General features: G+C 39.4%; 1 protein-coding gene across 1 annotated transcript in view; it reads right to left on the bottom strand.

The window, feature by feature from the left end:
- Positions 1 to 20,579, bottom strand: part of akap12b (A kinase (PRKA) anchor protein 12b) — a 47,492-nt gene that overhangs the window by 15,466 nt on the left and 11,447 nt on the right. The window contains exon 2 of the mRNA XM_067572354.1: positions 9,489 to 9,564. Coding sequence (XP_067428455.1) covers positions 9,489 to 9,564 — 76 coding nt within the window. The remainder of the gene's footprint in view (positions 1 to 9,488; positions 9,565 to 20,579) is intronic.

The following is a 20,579-nucleotide window of genomic DNA, read 5'->3' as shown; positions in this document are numbered from 1 at the left end:
TAATGGCAAAAAAAGTTCTTAGAGCCGTCGATGATGTCTTAAGATGTCTTGTTTTGTCCAAAACTCAAAAATATTCAGTTTGCTATCATAGCAGACAACCATAAAGTCTTCCCATTTGAAAAGGTGGAACCACTGAATTTGTACAACCTTTGCTTAAAAAATGACTTAAATAATTAATCAAAGTAGTTGCAGATTTATTTTCTGTTGCTCGACTGATTTATATATCTTTATAGCACTAAAATTCAAATGGAGCTCAAAACTTACAAAAAACAAAAAAACATCAAATATGTCAGGCTGAATTTGGGGTAAATGTCTATAAAATAATGGATGAGACATCTATAATATTTCTATTTGAATGGTGCAACTTTATAATCATGTTGACATACTAACAGATTGGAATAAGATCATTTCACAAACCTTAAAGCTACTTGAAGGGAACTAAAAGGGGAAAACTGCATGTTAAGAGGTCACATTATTTTATTGTTTTTCCTTCCTTCTTTGCTTTCCCAGCACAAATGGGAGTGTATTTTGTATTCAAACTGCAGTTAAGTCAGGATAACATACAGCCAAGTCTGGGGGGTTGACGCCCCGCATATCTCGATAACTCAGAAAACGTGCCTGCATTCAGGAATGTTTGAGGAGGGGTCTTGAGCGGACGGGGCGGGTGGTGGGTTGGGGTGCTGGGTGGAGGGGCTTTTTGTAGCCTGTAAAGACGTGCATGACATCATCGGACAGGACAGAAAAGACCGCCTCCTACTCTGAGAATTCCAAGAACTGGATAGGATGATGGTGAAATAATTGGAGGAAAGGGAAACGAAGGACATGAGTGTGTGCGTGTGCGTGTGTGTGTGTGTGTGTGTGTGTGTGAAATTGCCCAAGATCAGAGAGATTCTTCATTCAATACCTCTCCTTTTTTTCTCTCCTTTTTATTCTTTTTTCTACTCCTTTCACGCTCTCATTTTATCACCTGAATCCTCACCCCAGTCCTCTTTAATCCTTCTCCCACTCCAACACTTTCTCCTCTATCCTCCTGAGCCTCCATCCCACCCCTCCTCCTGTTTGTGTGAGGGCCAGAGGGATGGATAAGAATGTCGGACAGGAAACACAGTCATTTCTTGACATCACCATTTCCTCTTCCTTTCACCCGTTTCCTCGAGTTACACTTCATTCTGGACTCCGCACAGTCTGTCCAAACACCTTTCCGCTAAGATTTTATTTTCACATTACGTGATGTAGCATGATGAGACGAACACTGTAGTCATGACGTCTAAGATTTCGTGAGAATCTTTTGTTTACTGTTATTGTGAACAATGAAGGATCTTGTTTGCAGCTTTCCGCATACAGAGAGAAAGTGTTGATTCATTAAAATCAATATGATCTTTCACGCAAATGCCAACAATTAAATTTAAAATCAAATACACGCACTTCTGTTGCTGTTGTCTTGCTTCCACCAGCTTGTTAGACAGCTGCATCACAACAAAAACAAAAAGGCTGCTTTTAAATTTGGGTGAAAAACAGCATTTCTTCCAGAGGAGTATGTTTAGCCAGCCTTGCCATCTGTTATACTTGTCTTCACTTTTCTCTGCATTCCTGAAATATTTGCACAGGCAATTTGGCATTCCAGTTGTTGTTATGCATCATCTTGTCTTCCAGTACAGAGTGAATTGTAAAAATGGGGAAGCGGAAGATCTAAAGGAGGCCTCCCGGAGCTTGAAAAGACCTTGTAAATGGTCCACATTTACACATGGTGATCTTTGATGTGTGTTTTGACCCATTGAAATGAGTGTTTCAATTGATTGTGTGGATTTAAAGTCTAGATAGTAGCGCTGTACCAAATAGTAAAGAGAGAAAGGGAAACTGGTTAAAAAAACCAAATATGCTGTTGATAAAAATGTTGCTCAACACCAAAATTGGCTCATCTCACCTGTAAGCCAAAAGAGAGGGTTCCCACTCCCAAGCCAGCTGTATGCACGAGAACTTGCCCAACAATACTCTTCACAATTGATCTTATCCTTCGTCTTGGCTGCTTATCCATCTTCCTTACCTCAGTCTTATGCATGGCTCTGCTTAACATTAAGTTTTGGCAGAAATCCATTAACGTGTGCTTGATCCACACTGAGAAATTGTTCAACTTAACAAGTCATTTAATCTCAACCGAGTGTTTTAATCTAATTTCTCTCAAAACAGCCAAAAGAGTGAGATAATTCTACTTGTTTTCACAACAATTCTACTTGTTTTGGGACTTTCCTAGAAAAAAAAGTCTGCAGATCGCTGAAGTATCAGGTATCCAGCATCAAGTAGATTACACTTAATTCTCGCATTGGATACAAGTGAAAAACCCTCACCTCACTGACACATTCTTGGCACTCATCTAAAAAAGATTTTTATCATTAATTGCATGGTAAAAATGACTTATTATAGTGTATGGATACTTGCTGCATTGTAACAGGGGCCATAATGCTATTAAAGAAGGAGGAGAAGGAGGGGTCAGTCACATTCCTGCTCTATTCTCTCAATCCTCCATGTGCCTGGGGGAGGTTAGGGGCTGAGGAGGGAGATTAGGTTCCCTGATGCCGGGAAAGATGAGAGAGGAGAGCCTGCGGAGACGAGTGGGTCCTGGGGGGTCTGAGAGCTCTGGTGGGAGCCTATCATGAATTTGACCTTATTACTGTAATTTTAGGTCCTGTGCACTCAGGACAATCCTTTGAAAACCGCTGAGCCTTTCTGTCCAGTCATATCAAATGATTTGATTGTGACAGAGATGTACTCTTTACAAACATAGTGTATGTTTTGGATATGGTGCATTTTGGATACAGGATATTTTGTGTCAAGCAATCGAGACCATTTGTCTCTGGTATGACAACTAAAAACCTGTCAGACTATGGAAAAAATAACTTCTCCTTTTGTGTCTGGGTCACAGTGATCCATACTAAGTCACATCTGTGGCTCTGAGTTATTTATTGTTCAAACAAAACTGCTTTAATTGCCAAAATTAGCAGCATCTACAGGCAAGTAAGTATTCTGGGAGCGATGTTAAATTTAGATACTGTCTGCAAACTCTTGTCCATTTTTATATTTAACCAAATCCTTTTGTCACTACAAGTGAGCCAGTTTATATCAATTCTGCCAGGACCGCTTAAATCCAAGATGTCAGTCCTGCCTCTCCAAACTGAAATATCTCAACAACTGTTTAATGGATTGCCATTAAATTTTGTACAGACATTCATGGTGCCCAGAGGATGAAACCTACAAACTTTGATGATCCTCTGACTTTTTCTCTAGCTCCACCATGAGGCTGATATTTGTGGTTTTAAGTGAAATGTGTCAACAACTACTGGATGGATTGCCATGAAATTTGACATAGACGTTAATCCCCACAGGAGGAATTGTAATAACTGTGATCCACTGACTTTTTTATGTAGTGCCATCATCAGGTCAAAACTTAAATGTGTCCAGTATCTTCCTGTAATACTTGGTGCTAATTAGCAAATACGTGCTAACATGCTAAACTAAGACGGTGAACATGGTAAAGATTATACCTGTCTAACATCTACATGTCAACATTGTCATTGTGTGAATATTAGCATGCGGATGTTAGCATTCACCTCATAGAACTTCAGAGCCTGGCACGACCTCACTGAGCTGCTAAGCTTGTTTTGTTACACCACAACCAAGCAGCAGCTACAATTATGTTTGGATTTATGACTCTGTTCAAACATAACAGTTATAACAGACAAATTCTGTGCAAAAAAAACACAAAGCAACTTGTAGTAAAATCAGCACATGAGTATAATGAAGTCGATAGGGCGTGGCGGTCGGGAGTGGGAGACGTTTGGTATGTGTGAGGGCAAAGAGAGTGTTACTGATGTCTTTTAATAGACCATCTGACTGAACAGTGAACAACTGGTTGACAGTATTTTGGTGGTTCCAGCTGAGCAGTTTGTATTTTTTAAAAGCTTGTTATCACCTGATCATGCTTATGTTGATGGTATATTCGATCACAACTTACTGAAGCTTCATTTTAACAGCTGAAACATTGTTGTTGAGCTTTTTGCTGTTGCCTTCAGTTACCAGCAACACTGAGAGCTGCACATTGCATTTGAGGAAGAGGAGGAAAAAAGCATCCTGTCTATCAGAGACAGTAATTGACAAATGACAGGTTTCTAACAGAGCTCTATTATACTCTCTTGCCCTGAAGTATATCCTCAAAGCACCACCCTTCATAGCAAATGACTCAATATAACATGCAACACAGATGAACATAATTGAACTACAGACTGGACAATGATGGATCTTGAGGGACTGAGGGGCTTTCAAGCACTCTAATCTAAAACTCTGCCTCTCTAACACTTTCCTCTGGGATCACTTCCCTCCTCAAAGGAAAGAGAAATCACTCTGACATCTTGCAGCACTTTGACGGTTCAGTGTCTGCGCAAATACAGTAAAAGCCAAGGACAGCAGAATTCCTCCCAGTAGTGTGAGTACAGTAGAAAAAAGATGCACATGAACATCTTTAGTAGAAACATCGACTGTAATGAGCATTGTCAGTAGGACTGTAAAAGTGGGCAAAAACCCAACAGGGGCGAGCGAGCGGCTGGTCTGCGTTATGATGACAGTACAGCATGACGCTTTATTGGCGGAGATCAGACAAAGCTTAAGTGCAGGGAGAGGTCGCTTCCACATGCATGATGAACGTTTTGGCGATGCAAACACCTCCGTCTCTCAGATCCATGGCCACACACACAAACACACACACACACACACACACAAACACACACACACACACACACACACACACACACACACTGCTAAACTTTCACCTCGTAAAAGTTTACACCTTGTCTTACTTTTTGACACATTTTGTTACATAGAACAGTAGGGCTGCAACTTATTTCCATTACCAGTTAATCTACAAATGATCTTTTAGAGCCTCTGAAATCTTTTCATAAATAGCTCAGCTCAGGTTGAGAGATGCTCTAAAAGAAATGATCTTTTCATTAATTGATCAAATGTTTAGTCTTTAAACTGTCAAAAGCTGTCGTATGGGTCCAGTTTCTGATGATATCAAGTAGAGAAACACTCCAAACACAAATGCTGCAGGGGCTAGAATCTGCAAATTGTAATTTTTATTTTATATCCATTAAAAGACGATTAAATCTTTCGTTTAATAATTTTGTATTGATCACACATCAAGTTTTCAGCACTAGGAGAATACAATGGGTGACGCAAATGCTCTTTTCTTCTCTTGGACGAACAACTTAGAGAAAACTGATTAATGTGGTGAACCGCACCTAACTGCTCCCTCGACTAGTATAAATCAAGCAACCGTTTGCTGTTGCACACGCATTATTTGACCTATAAATGATGCCCAGAATTCCTACAAATAAACTCAAACTGCTGCACACACTCACGAAACTCACACTGTCAGTATTCTCTCCCTCTCAAGCCTCACAGAAATCCACATCTGTCCTATTTTGTAGCCTGCAAGCCATCTGGGAGGGACAGGCAAGACTCCAGCCAGTGAATTACATCAGCTATGATGTCATTCTTTGGACTCCCACTGCACCGATGCGCCCACACCCAAAAACTAGCAACCAAAACACATATGCAGGTTCATATGAAAAGCTACAACAACAGCTGACTCTACACAAACATGAGTTACTTTCTTAAAACATTTTTATTGTTACACACAAAATTAACTCTAGTGAGGGAGATAGGTCATATTCTGACAGAGATGAAGCAATAATATGTTGATTAAATTTGAAGAAATGGTGCATTTTGTTCCTGGCTGATGCAGTAGGTGGCTGCAGCTGATGTCTTCCTTTCTTTGTCCTAATCTATTTTTTACTGCACCGTCTAAAGCTCTTTCCTTGCCTCCCTCATTTTGAGCTCTCCATCAAAACTCTGGTCCCATGTATTATTTATTGAGTTCCTTTCTGTCTAATAACCTGGTGTAAAACTCTGCATTAGTAAGCCTCAGGCTTCCTATCTGTGCTTTTTCAGCCCATCTGGCACCACAAGCAAGTTAAAACAGACTTAAAAAATATTTTTCTATGTTTCATACATAAATGAAGGCCTCCAAAGATGAAATCCCAGTATTTGTACACAGAAGGAGAGAAGCCTTCCTCTCTAAAAGACCCACAACACAAAAATCCAAACAAAGCAACTCTGAATTTGCACTTCTGGCTTCTTATTTATCTGGACAACCTGTCCAGCATTTTCAAGAGTTGCCTCATAACACAAAATACAACCTTTGCTGGGCACAATGACCTTGTGTGAACCAGCAGGTTCAGTGTTTGTGTTCATAAAGGGGGTCGACTACTGACTGGAGAATGTAACATCACAACATCCTCATACTTTGATAACATTTTAAACAAATATTTTATTTGATTAAACATTCTTTGACAGATAACAGAGTAAAATATTTTTCCTGTAGCATATACATCTGCTCTTTGCTTACATACATTCAGTCAAACTATAATTAGGCTGATTGACTTTAACAGTAAAAATCCCCATTAAATTCTGCTGTATGGTTCCATATTATGAGTGTTTCCAATCCCCACCACTGAAAAAAGTGAAAAAGTGTGCACCAAGTCAACAGGTACTGCTTTTTAACACATAAAGTCAGTTTGGTGTTGCATTGCTTTGGTTGCCAGTCATCATGTTATCCAGTCTGGTGTGTGACGCGTTTCGGGTGTGGTGTTTCACCATGTTGGTCTTGACACTATAAACACTCTGGTATACCTGATAGAGATATATTATGATTGTGTGTTTGCATATGAGTGTGCTTGCGTGTGTGTTTTTGCTCTTGCGTCAGTCCTTTGATGTGCAGCCTGTCCTTTGTTATTTTTCGTCGTTATCAGAGAGATTCCTCTTCCCTTCCTGACTCCTGCAAAGCGTTGCTGTCTTTATCAGGCTGTACTAGAGGTAGAGCAGTACCGGGATGTGAACCCCCCCCCCCCCCCCCCCCCCCCCCCCCATACCTTTCATTCCCATATCTTCTCTCTTTCTCTCTCCCTCCTCCATTGTGTATCTCCCCTCCTTTCACTCCCCTGCATTTCAATCTGTGGCCTTGAAGATCTTATACAAATTCATTTATTTTCTGTTGTCCATCTCCTGTTTTTGCCCTGGTTGTGAAAGCTCTATGATAGCAATATCAGTCAGCAGGTTTGTTTGCCTGGTTGGAAAATTTAAACTGGAGGTCTTCACTAATGGGCACAGTATTTGAGACCTGACCCAGGACCAAAGTCGGGTCAGGTCCAAGCTTTATTCAGCCCAACAGGGTTGAGTAGGATCCCTCAAGTCTGTGTGTCTATATGTGTAATAATCAAAAAGATCTCAGTGGACCCACCATCAGCTCTGATCATGTGGTTTGTCATAATCATCACAGGAAAAAATAATTATTGAGGCAGAATGGAGGGTAGAAGTGTATATTATGAGACTTGTATTGCTACTCTTTTCAACCGTGGCTGATCGTTAACTCGTGGAGCATCATGTTACTGCCAATGCTGGTGTTCTCTCTCTCTATAAGTGTCTGTCTGGACCACATTTTGCCGTTTTTGTTGGGGCATTTACAGTAGAAAGAGACATGACAGGAAATGAGGGATAGAAAGATGCGACAAAGGTCCTGTGCTGTGGTTCATGGTTAGCATCTTAACCCCTAAACCACAGGTGTGCCTCTACCTCAGTTTGGGTAGGTTCTTATCATGGGTCCATTTCAGATCAGGTTAATTATTTTGGACCATTTTGGTCACATAAGGGGTTTAAGGAGCAGAACTGCCTCTTGGGGCCACTTATGAAAAGTAAAACCACACCAAACGTGGTGAGCTAGGCCACTGCATATTCATTTAACATAAGAAGCAGTGATGCCCAACGGGATCGGAGGCGGTGAGGGACAGGTGGAAATTATAGTGAAATTACATTTTTCAACAAGAATCAGATGTTGTGGGCTTGTAAGCACAAACACATGATATATCAGTTTGGCCTGAAAACCTGCATTGAGAAAGTGTCTCTCGTATACACATAAAAGCTGTTTTTTTTAACTCTTAAATATCAAAATTGGTATCAGCCTTAGAAATCTATCAGTCATGCTGTAGTGGTGATATTAGTTGTCATTTTAATAAAAACATATATTGTTCCCTTCTCCTTCTGTCATATATTTCTCCACAGAGCTAATTAACTTATAGTATATGTTCATATAAGCATCTATTTCAACAACCAAATTACTCTGTACCAGTCTACATGCCACATCATCTCATACACTCTGTATCTCTGCTCTGAAGAGGGTATCAGGTTACTCTATAAATGGACAGAATCGCTTCATTAAATAGCTTATTAAATAGGTTATTTGACAGAGTGGTATGTGACATATCTCTGTGTTTTAAGTAGTATAGGGTTTCTCCTTCCCCTGGGCCATACCATATTATGAAGTGCGCAGGTTGCTTTGTGCGGGGGCCCGGGTCACGACCTGCTAAATATTTAGGGAGGGTGTACACGCCCCTGTAGCCCTCCCAGATTGAGGGAGACATGATAGAAATGGCAAAGAAAATAAACAAACGCAGCTTTGGAGATAGACAGAGCAGACTGGGGCACATGTTAATTTAAGTGGAAATACATTTTTACCTAATTTATTACAGGTTAATGATTATCTCAGATTACTCATTAAAAATGTTCATAGTGTCCACTGAGTATCTTCCACAGGACCACAGATGGTCTCCTTTAAATATTTGCACTTTATAAGGACAATGTTTTGACTAGTCTATTATACAAAGAGACAAATGAGACATACTTCTGTGTTCATTAGCTTCTACGACAAAAATATGAATATCCAAGACTCTGTGCAGAGGCGTTGGAGGTTCAGTGAGAGACATATTTACAAAAATCTAGAATATATTTAGTTTTCTGACAGATTCAAGCTGATATTTCTGCAGCTGCTTGCACACAAGGGTGAGCTCAAAATCTTCTTGCATCTGCCCTGAAGTGCAGCATCACACACACTAAGACCATGTCCAAATTTACAGAACAGGTGTTGACATTTACAAGCAGCAATCACTTGACAGGTTACGGAATAGCAAGGACCAGAAAGAGAAACAGTATGTTGGGTATGTGGGTGTGTGTGGGTGGGAGTGTGTGTGTGGCTCCTATGTGAAAAGCTGCAGGTAGGTGTCCCTCATGTGTTGACAAAGGGATTAGTTTAGGATCAAGTAGATCTCGCAGAGCCATGAAGACATCTGCAGATAAGAATTTGCACACACACACACACACACACACACACACACACACACACACACTGAAAACTGACACCACACAAACAAGCTTACCTCCTGCCACCGCTGAAGAAACAGTACAAAATCCCAGACACAAACACATACAAACATCACCACTACTTACCTCAACAACCACAGGAACAGCACCCAAAACCACACACTGTAAATAAACAGCATGGGCAAGACACACACACACACACACACACACACAAATACACACACCTTCTGCCAGTGTGTTGTCCTCAGAGTGTCCATTCAGGCTGGTCGTACTGGAGATTTGTCCATTCTTCTGTAGAGCCTGAGAAAGAGACAGAAAGAAGAGACACTCTGAGTCGAGAGGTATTTTTTTAACAAAATTTTTTTAATTGCATTAGCATATGCAGGGTCACATTGGTGATCACATTTTTTCCTTTCCTTTACAGGAATAGTTTGACATTTAGGGAAATAATCTTATTTACTCTCTTGCTGAGAGTAAAATGAGAAGATTGATATCACTCTCGCTTAGCATAGCATAAAGACTGGGAGCAGGTGAAAACAGTTAGCCTGGCTACGTTGCAAAATCAATAATTACTAGCAGTTCTAAAACTCAGTAATGAACTTTATCATGTTTGTTTAATCTGTACAAAAACCACAGTATAAAAAACGTAAAGTAAGGGCTATTTCTTAGCTATGCGCAGTGACTTTTCTTGAGTCTTTCCAGGAAACCAGTGAATTTTGGCAGTTTTGAGAGTGTTATGAATATTGTCATCTCCCTCTTCGACAGGAAATGTCAAACTATCCCTTTTAGGCATTCAAGATGAGTAAATATAGCTTCACTAAGGGACTAAAAACTGCAAAAACACCTATTCTCTCCTACTACAGCTTATCATCACTCACCACCATACACTGAATGAGCTAATAAACGCTTTTATCTCACACACATCAGGTTTTATGATCAGTGAATCAGCCTGCCAGGATGCTGTTAGATCCTTAAATGGTGTGTGTGCTGTCACCACGTTACATGTCCGTAAAATCAGTCTTCTTATCAGGTGGTATAAATGATCGTTAAAAGATGAAAAGATCATGGCAAGGACCAAAGATGGATAACATCACCTAAGATCACATTCACAACACCTCATTAAATTCATATAAATTTAGCTAATTATTGAGCTTCAATAATCCTACAAACTGTAGAGTGATGTACCAGCAAAAATGAATATTCCAGGAATATTGATGATACAAGAGAAGGCCAAAAGTGCAATTTCACAGTCATTTTTCATTATGAACATACTACAAGTGTGCTAACAAGTTAACAAGACACAGCCGGACTCACAGCACCCTTATCAGTGGATCTGAGACCTGAAAGAGTTTTTTTTCTGGCAGCTTCAACTGACAGCTGTACAATGGCAGGCAGGCCAGAGCTTTGTCTGTCCCGACCAGGGGAGAGGGAACCAGAGCCTCCCCACAGAGCTGGTAATCTAACTAATGGCTCCATTCCTAGCAGCCCAAAGTCCTCCAGGAAAGCCCTGGAAAATGACACCACAGAGGAGACACTCTGCTGGGGACAAGGTGCAGGGACGTACTCAAAGATGGGAAAAAGAAAAAAGAGAGCAGGTTGGAAGGTAGGAGGAGGGACCTACATGGTGTTGTGGCTACTTGCGAGGACTGAATAAACGTTTAGAAAGTTTACATTTATTAAGTTTTAATCCAAATTATCAAGCTGAAGTTACAAATACAATCAAGAACATTTCCTACCATATTTTTTTGGTCCTATAGTGTTCAGTTTTAACAGTTTGACCAGTGAATATTATTTTTTCTATCATTTGATCTGTGAATTACTTTTCTAATTAATTATTTAGTCTATGAAAAACAGTAAAAAACATCCTTCATATTTTCTGAGCACAAGGTGACGTCTTCAAATATTTTGTTTTGTCTCCCACCAACAGTCCAAAACCCAAATGTATTCAATTTACCCTGATAAGAAACAGAGAAAAACAGGAAATCCTCACATTTAACGAGCTGAGACAACAAAATATTCAATGGCGATAATCAAAATAGTTGCTGGTTACTATGTAAATATTCAACTAAAAAAAACGAGCAAATAAAGACACAGATTCCATCCAACATAAAACCTTGACATGCAGAAACACCAAATGAACAATCAGTACATTCAACAGGTCGTGGGAATCTACAAATATGAAAACAATTACTTGTCACTTCAAAGCAACTTCTACTATCCCGTGACACGTGGCTGCATTAGTCTAGATACATAAAAAAAATCTAAAATAAGCTCCTGCACTAGCTGCACAGCTATATTGACATTCAACAACCTGTGTCAGTCATTTCTTGGAGGCACCAAATGTCAGATTTTTTTACCAAACCACTTAGCGAGGTGGCCTAGATCACATTGTGATCAGAATTTCTCTCAAAACATTTTTACTGCACATCATAAAACAATCATGCACTTTACTCCTGTTCGCTCCCGGTCAAGTGTCCTCCTCTTCCTCTCCAAATTTCATAGAAAAATTGACAACCTTGTCATAGAAAGAGTGCATACAGCCTTTCTAGACTGTACTTTCTCCAGACAAGGCTTGAAATATAAAGAAAAGGATGAAATTAAGAATACTGGTAGCCATTTCCTAGGAATGTGCTGCCCTGCTGATTCAAATATTGCTCCAGATCGTGAAATGCACTGTGGAAAAATGTGGAAATGACTTCAATTTACCAGATGTGACTGGATATCGGAATACTTATCTATTACTCATAAGAAATTAAGAATATCTGAAGTCAAACATATTGGAGTAATTAACACTCACACACATAAAAAGCGTCATGGTTCAAATGCTTTCACACAGATGATGATCATTTTTGTCCCTTTAAAGACTTCACGACCTCTGATCAGATTTGGTGTTATGAGCCATCAGCTGACCTCCAAGACCTGCAGCCACCCGCCCTGCCCTGGTCTACCTCATGACTGGCATTCCCAGCATTCCTTGCCACAGACCCCCCCCCCCCCCCCCCCCATCCCCCCCCCACCCCAACACCTGACTCTACCCCCTTTTCTTTCAGCCTACCTCCCCAAAATTATCACCCCTTGACCACCTCTGCCCTTAAGTTACCTCATCAACCTCTTCTCACCCTCATAAAAAAGCCACTCCTCTGTGTGTGAATCTGAAATAATGCTGCTGCTACATTCTCATCATAGCAAGTGTAAATACAAGTCCTGTTATAGCCGTGACAGGAAGATTTGGACTGTCAGAGTCATTTCCTGGTTATATAGAATAATTAAATATTAATTCTGCTGAACTTTTTACCATTTTTAAAACACATATTTCTTTTTGAGAGAGAGTCATAAATATTTGTGTTAAGCAGCTCTTGCGTAATCAAGTGAGTAAAGAGGATAATTTTGCTCTAAAATCGAAAACGCTCTTATATCCCACCCATGTAGAAATGACTGAAGGCTGCTGTTGATATTATAAGAATTCCAGTTTCAGTTTATCATTTCAGTGAACTGAATCTGAACCGACCCAAAACTGACCCAAAACTGACAGGTACTGCATCGCCCGAGCTGCTCTGAATTCTTTTCACGAGTTCCCAGACAGAATACGTTGACGTTTCGCTGCCAGTTGTGCATTTTTTTGACGTCTGCCTGGCCAACATGGTCTGCCACAAAGACCTAAAGACAGACTTAGACCTGCTACAAAAAAAAAAAAGTGCACAAAGGCAGAACGGTCACACAACGTCTGCAAAGCAAAACAACAGCAGGAAAAAAAGAGAGAGAATGTTTTGTTTGTTTTCCGTCTGGTTTCCCGTGTAATATGATCTAATTTAATTTAGTTCATGGAAAAACATTTTACCAGCCTTATTTTTATTTATGTATAGTTGTTATTTTTCTCTTTTGAAGCATTCTTGTGTCCATATTTCATATTACTAGACAAATTTACAAGAGGAATAAACATACCTGCCCTGATGCAGGCGATGCGCACTGTAGCTTACGTGCAGTATAAACAAATGAATGGACTCACACAGGTAGCACTTTGCACTGTGTTTACTGAGCACATAAAGCCAAGTATCAGTAAACACCTCCTGCTGCTGCTTCTCTTCCTATAAAGCCTCTCTCAGCTCTTTTCATTTGTGCTTATAGTCTCATCTTCATTTATCACAAGAGGCTAAATACGCCATTATATTCTATCTGCCTCTCTTCTTCCCTGCAGCCTCATTCACTTGAGTGTTTACAGATCCATTAGGCTCTGCTGTGTGACTGTTGGTGTGGCCCTTTATCGTACATGCTGAGTCACCAATCAGACGTAGCTCGTTTTATCCAACTTGTTAAATTGAATTATCCAAATAGGCAATTACAATGAGTGCCATACATTAGATAGCATATATCCACTTTGAGAGTGAAATCATAATTCCCTTCTATCGACATTAACTGAGATGAGAAAGAGTTTCCCCACTTGACTAAATTAAATTCTTATGTCAGGTACAGTCAAGGGCAGAAAATCTGCTCCAAAAACATTAAGGATGACTCTGGTAATATTCTATATTTCTATTATTGTCAACAAATCCCACAAGAAGACCAAAACCAATCATGAATAGATCCTGCTAACAAGTGTTGCCTGTGCAGCTAAAGCCTGATCTTTCTTCTGCTCCAATAGAGCTCCATTGTTGTCCAAAAACTATTAGAAACACATCATCATCAGTGAGCCACACAACACCTAACTCCTGTTTGTTAGCTAAAAACTAGTGTTCAGCTGTTTTATTGAGCCTTAAACTATCTGCTTACTAAAATGAAACAATGTATTAGTGACCTGCTTTTATAGGTTTACACTTTGAGAAGGAACCAATGGGCAGCATTGGACTAACACATCATTTATTTTTGTCTTTTCATGGAATTTGTTAACAATGAAGGAAAAAAAACATCCTCTGTACATACATCCAGAGAATTATAGGGATTTCTGTACCTCTTTACTACTACCTACACATAAAAGAGACTAAATTTACTCTCAAAGCAAACATAATGTTTATGCCCCATTTTTGTTTAATGACTTTCAAAATTGTGTAAACAGAGATATGGGGGTTAAGTGTCATATTGGTTCAAGGAGCTGTGATTTTACTGATTCTGCCTGTGTTGTGACGTTACATTTGCTATGTCAGCCTTGACATATGTAATAACAAATTATTCTATCGCAAAAGTACATGACATAGATTTAACCCATTAACATATAGTTCTTGGATAAAACAAGATGTCTTGCCTGAAACATGTGTAGTAAATAGATTAATCTAGTTTAATTTCACAGTGCACCTTTTATGATAAAGCACCCCTATAAAGTTAAGATCGGCACTGGAATAAAGTTTTGTTTTTTGCCATATTCTTTCTCACACACCATTGCTCTTTCTCCTTTCGCTCAATTAATCTTTGATTCTTATTTCCTCCTATCGCCTATCTCTTGTTTACTTCTCGGCTGCATCCCTACACTCTAAAAAGGCAGCTGGTGGCTCCAGGAGAGAGACGACCCGCTGTCTCCTAAATCACTCCGCAGAGGCCAGCTGGGGGAGATTTATACCCCTTAAACCAAACACAGAATGCAGGAGGAGGGAGTTAATGGAAAAGAAGAGGGTGACACAGCTGGTAAATGACATCTCAAACCCGGGTCTCCACTCCGGGAATCGGACAAGACAAGAGGCTGAAATAAGTATTCAGAAACAGCTTCAGTGACCTTTATTTAAATCTGATTCCCTCAAATAAATTAGAAGAGGTTTAATGTAATCAAATGGGATGCAAGACAAGGGAATCTAAAATAGCAGGTGAAATTGATTTAGGACAACAACAGCAGCATCAGTTTGGTTTATAGACCTTATATAAGTCACAAAAATATAACTCCAGCCTGCAGATCTGTCAGTCATAATGAATTCAGCTGTCTCGGTTGAACATCTGTGTTGCAGTTTGGAAAAACTATCACTTGAGCTTTTTTTCTCAGATGAACATATGCACACGCAAGCAAACTCGCAGTAGGAGATAACAGGCTTAAAGACTCTCTGTGGGGCCGTAGTTTGTTCGTGACGGTTAACCTTGCAACCTCTTGACCTTCGAGGTGTGGACAGAGTCTCTGTGCAGACAAAAGGAGGATGACGCCGTCACAGGGGGCGACTGGGAATGAAGAGAAGGAAGATAAAGACAGAGGGGAGGAGGAGTGAGAGGAGGTGAAAGCAGAGATGTGGAGATAGAAGGAGAGAGGAGAAGAGAAAGAGAGAGCCAGAACGAGGAGAAACAAGAAGAATGTAATAGATAAGGGACTTGGGGAGTAGTCCTTCCCTTGTGGCTCATTTTAATGTCACATTATGTTCAGTAAATCATCCTGTTGGATGACTCTTACCCAGGTATATGAGTAAGGGTTGATGTTTTTGTTTTTTTCTTTCTTTTCGTGTAAAAATAGCTAGATTCTCTAAAAGGAGCAGACTGGCTTAAACTAATTTTCACACCAATTTGATGTCAACACACAAGCAAAAGTTGTGTTTCCTGCAGCATGAAGACAGGGTCCTCTATGTCCTCAGATAATGTTTCAGGTTCACAAAGTGAACAGAAAAATGAAGAGAAAATGAAAATAAGTTGTGGATTAGGCACCGGAGTCCTACTTACTTTACTTTGTACTTAAAAGCAGACAAGACATGATCCAACTACAATGTTTGCACTACAAGTTACACAATGTTTTGTTTGCAAAATCTGTTGATGTTTTTAATTCATCTTTAGCCATGCATGAGATGACCAGACTAAAATTATCTAAATTTTGTACAGATATCCCCAGAGGAGGAACCCTACACTGACTTTGGTGACTCTCTGTATTTACATTTAGCGCCACCAGCAGATCAAACTTTTCACTTTATCCAGTGAAATATCTCAACATCTACTAGATGGATTGCCACAAAGTTTTGTACAGACAAATGACATTCCCATTAACCTCAGCTGTACTTTTTGTTTAGGGCTAACTAGCAAATGTTAGCATGATAACATGCTAATCTAAGATGGTGAACGTGATAAACTTTATACCTGCTAAACATCATGTGACTGTGAGCCTTCAAATTCAATTCCTGTAAGTGGGTTTTGGCATTTAGCAGCTGCCCAAAAGCTTAGAAGAACACAAAAAAGTATATAACAGTAAGTTTATTCTCAGGTTGTCAACTTAACTACCATCTGAACAGTCCTGATTAATCAAACCCTGCAATCAGGTATTCTAAGCAGGTAAAAACGAGCAACGTGAGGTATTTGCCAGTAAATATTTCACCCAGGTCTAACAGGAGTTTTCAGGGGCCTGTGTGACCATCATGTCTGTCTCCCTCTCCCTCCCTCCTTCTTTCTTCATGTCTCTTCACCCCTGCCAGCCCCCAATCTATTATCCCTGACCCCCACATTCAGTACATACCAAAGATCAAAGCCTGACAAGACCCCCGAAGAACACTCTCACTGTTTCCACAATCCATTAACTCTGCTCAGGTGCTCAGATGGTGAGTACCTGAGCTTCTGTGTGTGCATGACCATGTGTGTGTTAGTGCAGTCTAGTGCAGGCTGAAATGAAATAAAGCAACACTGAACGAGTCAAATGAGACCTTATCACCTTGAATTTATGTCTCCAATCAAATCATACTTCTAAAAGTTAATACATTTTGGATAAATTCACAATAATCCCTTAGACATTTGGATCGAGCCAAATCTGACAACATCACGTCATATCCAGAGATGTTACAGATTTACAGCAGATTGGAAAGTAACCATCTCCACCTTTTTCTTTTTTCCTCTTTCTTTCTTTCCAGTTGTCTAGTCCACTTCTGCTGTGTATACAGAGCAGGTCTGACTGTCTGATTTTATTTATGGTGGCTTTCAGGAGGAGGCATCCTTAACCGTAAATCTGTCAGGTCTTTACTGGCAAACACACAGACACAAGCTGTATATGGAAAAAACACTTTACTCCCTGTGTTTGTGTGTGCGTGTGTGTGTGTGTTTAAAGGTGTGGCTGCCAGTTGTTTTTTTTTGTTTTTTTTTAGTTTATCTCTAATGGATAAAGGTCCAGCCTGTCCTCAAAAGAAATATGACTGTATAGGTCGAAAATTCAGTCGGCAAAAACGACCTATAGATACGTTTGAGTGACAGACATCTAGCAGCTGTAGTAATTATGACCTGATGTCATGTGTTATGTTTCCAGCTGTGAGTCAGGACATTTTTAAAAAAACCCTTACTACCATTGCCGTGGTGTTTACTGTTGCCATGATGACGAAGGCTACCTAACTTTAAGGAAGTAGTAACTTTAACCCACACCACGTTTCAAATGATGATTTTAACCCAAACCATGATCTTTCCCTAAGCCTAACCAGACCTTAACCACAGTGTTATCACATCATAAAACATCATTATTTTTTAACAGTGATTTGTAACAGTTTTGGAAAGCAGCGATAGAGGTGGCGTATTAGAAAAGACACCTATGGGTCGTTGTGGAGTGCATGGTACAATCAACCTATGTGGTCATTAAATAAGAGGATGTGTGCAAGGTCACATTCACTCTGGTGCTTGGCTAAATCTTAAAAACTGTCCTGCAATCCATAGTAAAGTAGATATTACTTATTTGGGATTTGATTATAGTTCTCAGACTCAGTAATATGATTATTTTAAAATAATTTGGGGTTTAAGCACATTGAAAGTTACTCAAGTTACAATAAAAGTGCAACTATAAATGACATAATAGTTTTTTTAAAGTATACATTTATATTTTTGATCTGATAAAGTCCTGGAAATATAAACAAGAGTCTACAGTAGCTTTGAGCTAAATGCTAATGTCATCATGCTAACATGTTCACAATGACAATGCTAACACCTTGATGGTTAGCTGGTATAATGTTTATTATGTTCACCATCTTAGTTTAGCATATTGGCATGCTAAAATTTGCAAATTAGCACCAAACACAAAGCACAGCTGATGCTGATGGGAATTGTGTCCATTTTGCAGGTATCTGGTCATAAACCAAAATATTATACACATTAAATGTTGATCCAAGTTATTACAATTCATCCTGAGGAAAACATGAATGTCTGTACAAAATTTCTTGACAATTCATCCAATACCTGTCCAATATTTGTAAAGACATTTCACCAACCAACACTGAGATCCCTGAAGCCAGAGACAGCAGCAGTAGGTCTTGCACGCACCTTAAATTATTAAACCTATGCATTGAAAGGACTCTGTGTTAGTTATGTAAGATACTTTAAAACAGCAAACTGTTCAAATACCACCTTGAATCACTGTAATGGTTGGCATTAGACATGAGTCTTGCATTTGCTTTGATGAGACTTTAGATTTGATTTGGACTTGTTCCAAAAGACCTGAGAAACGGCTCTGGTGGTAACTGACATAATTGATCAAATTTCATGAACTGCATGAAAAGAAGAGAGACAAAATAATATCTTCAGAAAGTATTTTGCTAAAATTGGTAACCTATCATATTTGGTCTTCTACATCTCAGCCCTGGACACCACACCAGTCTCTTTGTGTGACTGTGTGCTTTATTTGATTTCCGCTTAGTTCATATACATGACGTGAGAGGACAACTCAAAGGACACTAAATTAGATAAATAAAACAGCAGGGATAAAAATAAGCCGAGACTCGAGCGTGTGTGTGTCTTTATGTGGTCGTGTGTGTGAGAGAAAGAAATGCAAACCAAAAGTCTGAGTGACCCTCGAGTCCACACACCTGTTAGTTGCCATTTCAGGCCAACACATGAAACCAGGTTGTCCTTTACCTACATCAGTGCATCACTAACCCTTTAACCTGACGTCTCTATACCTCCCACAATTTGTCTGTTTTTCATCTCCCCGTCCCTTCATCTGTGCGACTGCTACACTTGAACAGCAAACGGAGCCAAACAACAACAACAGCCTGGTCAGAGGAAAGACCCCCCAGGACATGATCATAATCAGGCCACACTGGCCAGTGTTTGACCCCAGGGGCCTGCCTCTCTAACTGGGTTGTAATAACAAATCCACCCCCTTTGCTGACCCGCCTGTCATGAATCTCTAAATATCTCTGAGCCCCGATAAGCATCTGAGCTCCAGAGTCATATATGTGAGAAAAGAAGATGACTGGTGAGAAGGGGTGTCTGGAAAGAATACAGATGCTATAAACATGGCTTTAATTAGCGAGACACTTATACCAGACTTTGTTTTTGATGGCCTTAGGCCTCAAATTACTCTTAGATTATTGCCTTACTAATGTCTATATGTTTGATCTAAGTTTTGGCACAGAAACAACATTCAGGGTCAAATACGTCACTTAAACCACACATGATCTTTGACTAATCTTTCCAAAGAGTTTGAAGAACAGTTTCCAAAGTCAAATATTTTTGGATAGTTAATGTGTGTGGTTGAGAAACAGCACATATTGCTCCTTACATCTGAAATGTATTACTTCCTCTCCATGAGCAAGAGGAGAGAAGATGTTACAGTAAAGATGTGGAGAGAGTTGACATAAGCATAACTGCTGTTTGGCACAACTCTAATGAATTTAAGTTACTATTTATTACCAGAGACAATAAATTTTTCCTGAAAATGTTGGAACATTCCCATGTTGTGCAGTAATTTTTATTTATGTGGTCACAGAATCATATTGTATAATGACATGTTTCGACCTCACATTTTTATTTGAAGATATATTTTTCTTTTTTTGGTTTATATGTGAGTCAATAAACTAACTAACGAAGGTTGTGTTGAAAATGTTGTATATTAAAATAAGTTAGTGTGATGCTAATGTGTGTAGTGGATTATGATGTTGACATAGAATAGACTTTATTAGCTCTGTTTACTTGAACAGGTGGGACTCAACACACTAATTTACTTTTCTCAATAGCAGATTTTGTAAAGCATCAAGACATGTTTTAGTGTTTAATGATACTCTATAATACAGATAGGTATATTAATGAAAAACAAACAAACTTGGGAACACTAACAACCTGTAAACACAACACTGACATATTATCACCTTATAAGGTTGTTGTGGTGAACCAGACACAGGACATTATCTTTCATTTGGAGTCAGTCCAATATTCGCTCTCATTTTAGCTCTGTTTTGGTCTCCACCAACTCCTGAGGGAAATATCTTTTCATCCAGAGGTGATAAGTTGTGAGAAGCAAAATGTCTTAAAATATGCATCAATTGCGTCATTGCCTTTAACTTACAGATATCATGTAAACATCTGACTCACTAGTTGCTAACAAACTGCAGAGTCAGGTCATAATTCTCTTAGTCACTATAAGCAACGCCTCTCATATTACACATAGTCTTTTGATCCAT

Source organism: Thunnus thynnus, chromosome 18 (assembly GCF_963924715.1).
Source record: "Thunnus thynnus chromosome 18, fThuThy2.1, whole genome shotgun sequence".
NCBI classification, from domain to species: domain Eukaryota; kingdom Metazoa; phylum Chordata; class Actinopteri; order Scombriformes; family Scombridae; genus Thunnus; species Thunnus thynnus.
The sequence above is the reverse complement of the archived record's forward strand: the minus strand, read 5'-3'. Positions and strand labels throughout refer to the sequence as shown.